Source organism: Epinephelus fuscoguttatus, linkage group LG15, assembly GCF_011397635.1.
Source record: "Epinephelus fuscoguttatus linkage group LG15, E.fuscoguttatus.final_Chr_v1".
Lineage (NCBI taxonomy): Eukaryota > Metazoa > Chordata > Actinopteri > Perciformes > Serranidae > Epinephelus > Epinephelus fuscoguttatus.
In genome coordinates, this window is record NC_064766.1 from 39780530 (window position 1) to 39786654 (window position 6125).

Genomic DNA, 6125 nt, shown 5'->3' on the forward strand with positions numbered 1-6125 from the left:
TTGTTTGTTTGTTTTGGTTTTTTTTGAGATTTTTTTGCAAATAATTTTCAGATGAGTTTCTTGAATTTAAGACATGATTTGCACAGAGTACCTTTACATAGCTGGAAGATTTAGTTGTTTGTTGTTGTGTTAGCTGCATAGCTAACGTTAGTGCCAAGATATTGTTGTCATAGAAACATACCCTCACACAGCACATCATTAAATAAAAGTGCTGGGAGAGCTTTTTTGTGAGATGCTGGGATGAAGCGCTCTCCAGCTACAGCTTTTCTGCTGAAGGGAAACGCTATGTGGAGCCAAGTCTGACAGTTTAATGCTGAGGTTGAGATGTCCTACAACAAAAAGGATAAACTTTAAATATTTAGGTAACAAACTGAACAACAGCACAACATTTATAAGTAGTTTCGCCCACACGTGGTGAAGTTCTAAAAGCAGAGAGTTGTTCATTCATCAGCTTATTCTCCATATCTGTCTCACATAACCATTTGCTCCAAGTCACCTTCAAGGACTAGTTTCTCAATCTAATTGGCTGTATGGAAATCCCAGTTTAACATCTTGCCCCTCTTTCACCACCACCCCCACCTCCAAAACCCACCCCACCCGCTCCTCGTCATCCCTCTTCCCAGGCCTCCACCCAGCCCGTCCGGAGTGGTTTCCATCTCATCGGGACACACTCAGCACCAGTCCGTCCCAGTCTACGAGATGAAGTTCCCAGACCTGTGTGTCTACTGATCACAACATTGAAAGGAACAACACACACACACACACACACACACACACACACACACACACACATACATACTTGTACAAAACTAGCTGAAATGCAAAATCAAAAATGCTATGAAAGAACTACACAATCACAATCTGTATTCCAGTCTCCTGTATTCAGACCAGCACGAAGTTGTCACACAAAATGCAGCAAAACAGCCATTTTCAATTTGATATGAAGATGTGTAAAAAAAAAAACAAAAAAAAAAACAACTTCCCTAATCTCTTTCTAATTCTCTTTGAGAGCCTCAGAAGTGAAGCGGTACTTCTAAATCCCAAAAAGCCATTCAGCTGTTATTAAAACTTGCTCAACATCTCTTTCTGCTCTTTTTAAATTCCTTAACTCTTACTTAATTTTGAAGCAGACCATTATTAACCCTGCCAGCTCTAAACAAACTGATTTGCTGTATTTTGTTGCCTGACTAACATACGTGAAACTAAACATACAAGTCACCAAGAACAAAAACAAATGAACAGCTTCCACTCTGAGATTTCAGTGATAGATGCTGAATCAGATGTTGCGTCCCAGCATGCCTCCGATCCGGTATCATCTCTGATCTGGCCAAAGCTTCACGCCTTGTACGCCGTAGTCTCAAATTAAACTCTCGTACAAACGGCTAAAGCAGTCTCAGGGTTAAACCTTGAGTCTGGTTTTTGTTGTGATGCTCCGTCTTCAGAGCCAGCTTCTGCCTCTTAACAAGTATCTGTTCTTATCAGTAGGCGTCAGTGCAGTCGCTAATAGGTAGAAATGTTCAGTATATTAGCTGTCAGATAGAAAATCAGAAATAACTTCACTGGTGGTAGAAGGCAGGTTAGTTTTAGGCTCACTGCTGCTCAGTCTAATCAGTCTTCACTGTTCAGTCTTTGCTATTTAAACTCAGACGTCATAAACGACTTCAACAAGCAGCTAAGCTTCATGATTGGAAATGAATTGAAAGCAGAACTTAACTGGTCTTGAACTGCTTGGCAGAGACTCCTAAAAGACAAGCCAAAGAGAGTTTTCAGTGCTGCTCAGCAGAAACGGCTCGCTCATGCTTGGTGATTTTGTGTTTGCTTCTGATGCTGTGTTCCAGAGCTCTTGGAAATGTTGAGTATTTACACAGAAATGTTGGAAAGCTTCAGTTTAACAGCACAAAAGATCAGGAATAAGAAATCAGACCAAAGTATTGTTTTTTAAGAGGTTCATAAATTCCATTTTCATCGCTGAGTCATGTTATCTCAGTCAAAACACCTCAGTGGTTCTATTTCAATTTAAATTAGATTGTAAAACAATACTAACAGTTGATGTTATGCGAGGTACGAAGACAAAGATTTTCTATTTGGCAACAAAATCTCACAGCAGTCGGTATTGTTTGCCAGTTTTTGCTAATTTGTTGATGCTGTGTCTCCAAACCAAAAGCAATATATAGATATTGTGTCAGCATGATGTTCAGGTGATTGCGAAGTAACTCTAAGAGAAATCGAGTGTTGGTTTAGCAGCCGTGTCATAAGAACGTCTTCCTCAAAACTGAATGGGTCAGAAGCAAAGTGGTTGAAGGAGAGAGAAATCAAAAATGTGAAAATGTATGTTCAGGAAACAGGAGATAATCTCCAGCACCAGCCTGCAGAGACTCATTGTTGAGTGTAAATACAGCTTTTGATTATCAGCCAGTGTTGTGTTGATGTTTGTTTCCAAACAGATTTGGAATGAACCCCTTTAATCCAGATCTAATGACGGAGAACTCAGATACAGCATGACTGTTTGTTGCCGCATTATTTTCCTCTAAATGTCTTCAAAGCCAACAGGTCATGAATATACAGAGCGAGCACAAAACTTACACTGACACATTTTAACTCTTTAGAGATGTGAACTGCATTAAAAGATAATTCATTTTCCATCGGAAATAATTACATGCACTTATTTTGCCTAATATTAGACTGAACTGACCCTTTGCTAAGCCCCGCCCGTTTGTGATGGTTCGTCAAGCTGTCTGGTCGAGCATGGAGCCCACACTGTCACTAACTGCACTCCCTGAAGAACTATTATCACATTCTTGGGGGAAAAATTCCCAGAGAGAAGCAGACAGAGGGGTCTACAGTGTGTGTTTGAAGGATACATCCAGGATGTCAAACTGACTCAGCAGCAACAACAGGTTAAAAAGACAAAGATAGTTAGAAGCTAAAGCCGAACTATAGGCTACACATCACAGTGTAAAAATGGCGATCGAGACAGAAGACAATGAATATAAACAGAAACTTTATATTCCAGCAGCTGTGTGGCATCGCAGTGTGTGCAGATGAACTGTGTTTGCCTCCCCTGTGTCACCAACTGGCAGGCTTCCGCTGCTGGTTTCCTGAAGGCGCTCTGGGGGAATCCAAACAACGTTCATGTGCACACACTGCGATGACACACAGCTCGTTGAATATGAGCAAAGTTTCCCTGCTTCCCTTCACTGGTTCCTGTACAGCAAGGTCGGTCTTTGTAGTCTGCTGTAGTCATGCAAAGTGAAGGAAATCTGAAACGATGGCTTTAGAGTCAATGGAGCACAGCTGTGTTGTTGTTGGACCCTGGTCTGAGCCGGCTGATGCTAAACTATGATCGGCAAGTCGTCGTTCCAGGAGCAGGATTTAGCAAAGGGTCAGTTGTCAACATGTTGCACTTCCTTCCCATCTTCAGTCTGACATTGCATCCACTCCACACTGATTTCTGTGAGGGAGGGGGTTCGATTTTCCCTAACTAATCACTAGAGACCAATGTGTCCACTTCTAACATCATTTTAAGTCCACATTGATGCATAGCCAGGACAACATATGTGTTCTTTGGCTCAACATATCACAGCACTTACTAGGGCTTTGCTCAGACTTTGAATGTTCAGTTACTGTTAGTTTACGCTGAGCACAAAGGAAGATTTTGGGCTTGATGTCTGTTGCTGTCTTTCATGGATGTGGTCAGGCGGCTAGCTACAGAGGAAGATAACGTTGGTTGCTTACGTCTAAATAGCAGAAATAACCATTATTAGGCGTTACGCTGCAGCTTTTTGAGTTGCTGAACAAGTCAGAGATGTGAGCAGTTTATCTGAGGTCTGAAGATATTGTGGTGTTGCCACCTATGATTCAGTCCTCACCTGCCCCCTACTGGTCATACTTTTTAACCCCACAGAAACATAAACACAGGTTTTTGAACAATGCAGTTCATGTGACAGCTTTTTGTCATGCATACACGTCGTTAAAATCAAGTTCTGAAGCGCTGTTAGTTTGTGATATTGAATACACATGTATCTGTAGATGCTCAGCTCCAGAAATCTAGCAGTAGCACCAACTGTAAAAAGACGCTTTTCTTTCTTTCGTCCAGCAGGATGACTTTGTTTTATACTTCCTGAGCACAGTTAGTATGTTGGCCGTGTGCAGCTCCAGTTTGACCTGCAGCTTTGAACTCCTCACAGCTTTGTTGGCAGCTCATGAAAAACCAAAACACGTTTCGTTGCCAAAGACAGAAGTCGTTCCTCTCTCGTTCTATAAATTCGAAATGTCTAAATCTTTAAATACTGGAGTTTATCAGAGTCGGCATCCTCCGAGGAGCCATATAGAGAGTTTCACTCCAAACAAAGAGACCAGCAGCAGCTCATCAGAGTTAACCCCCGCCTTCAGCCACTCTGATACAAAGCACTGAGATTTTGGAGGATTTAATCATCTGTGCTTTTTCGACAGTTACCACAGGGACACGTTTTGTCTCCAAAAGGGTTACAGGAGGCGTTTTTGGAATGAGATCCTTCATATCTGCTGGAGCTGCAGCTGTGATCTGTAATAACAGATGGTTATCAGTATTTCCTCTGATCTGAGCTCAGTGTAGGAAGAAAAATCCCTCCAGTTGGAGGCAGATACCTGCTGCCACCGTTTGGTCTGAGCAGCTGCGCAGAGCACATCGCCGCTGCTGCTTAATTCCAGGTTGAAGGTCAGTGCTTTCTTTCACTCGGAGATTACTGGTTTGTGTGTGAGTGTATCCTCAGTAAACTAAGCTCTATCAGTTGACCAGTTTGTGGGGAGGAATTAATGAGTCTGGCTTGGTCTTATTGCGCCTTTTATCTGTTTAGAGGTGGACAGAATTATACAATGAATGATGGAAAAATAAGATGGAAAAGCGAATGAAAGAGACAAGAAAAAAATTGCAGGGCTGTTTTGTATGTGGCTGTGTATGTTTCAGATGGTTTTGTATGTTAAAGGTTGTTGATTGCAGGTTGTGTCCCTGAACGAGAAAGGTTGGCAAAGTGAGCTTTGTTTGAAATCACCAACATGAGCCTGAAAAATATGAACTTTGGCTGGTAATTTTTAATCTTCTTCAGAAGCCACTTTGACGGCGAAGCAGCTGCTGACCCCATTTCCACCTGGTATTGACGCACACAATCTTTAATCTTTTCAATTTATCTGCATGTGTAAAAATACACATATAATGCAGCAGAACACGTTGCAGTCTGAATGCTGTTTGATCAGACCACATGTGGAGATGATCTGGCTGACGTGATCAGATTTCTGTGGGTGTACATGACGTCTGTACAAACATTTCCATTTCTCTGGGCTCTTTGAGAACTTCTCATCCACGCTGGTTTAAAGGAATACGTCACCCACAGAATGACTGTTAGTACGTCAGTTAATCAGCCTGTGTTACATTGAATTCTGAAAGAAAACCTTATTTTTCTTGAATGCCTCCACAGTTAACGAAAATCAAAAACTGACAGTTCTTGATGAATTGAAGTGAAGGGCACGACGATCAACACCAGCAAAACTATATAAAAATATCTGTTTATACACTTTAATGCGACTCGTGCAGTATAATCCAAGTCTCATTTATCCAATTAAGGGCTGCCCCCGACTAAGAATTCTCGTAGTCGACCAATAACTGTCATCAGGGTCCATCAGTGGACTAGTCTCCTGCATGTTTCTGATATGAATGTAATGATTAAATGATATATTTTGGTGGTTTGAGTTGAAGGTGTGAGAAAGAATAGTGTCAGTAACATTGTTAACACTGTGCTACATTACAGAGAAATACAAACCGTACTAATGAACCTTCATTAATATAGGCCTATATTTTATCTCCAAGTGCACGTCACACACTGAGCGAGCCGCCTGTTAATGACGCTGTGGGCTAATGGGCATGTAGCTACTTCCATGTTTCACATGATACGTCATGTTTGTAGTCGACCAATGAAGATGAGTTTACATATCACCTTGGGTTCGTCCTTCACCTTCTCAAAATGATCCCACACTTTGGATTTCCTGCCCGACATGTTATTAACTAGCCTGTGGAATAACCGCAGGTACCAGCCCTGGAGATTAACCTGACTGCTGTCTGACTGCTGAGCGTGGACACTTCCTGTGTCTGT

General features: G+C 41.8%; 1 protein-coding gene across 3 annotated transcripts in view; it reads left to right on the forward strand.

The window, feature by feature from the left end:
• efr3a (EFR3 homolog A (S. cerevisiae)) overlaps positions 1 to 2057 on the forward strand; it is a 578128-nt gene extending 576071 nt beyond the window's left edge. For all 3 annotated transcript variants that reach the window (XM_049598484.1, XM_049598483.1, XM_049598485.1), the window contains exon 24: positions 624 to 2057. In XM_049598484.1, coding sequence (XP_049454441.1) covers positions 624 to 729 — 106 coding nt within the window. In that variant the 3' untranslated portion in view covers positions 730 to 2057. The remainder of the gene's footprint in view (positions 1 to 623) is intronic.
• The last annotated feature ends 4068 nt before the right edge of the window (positions 2058 to 6125 follow it).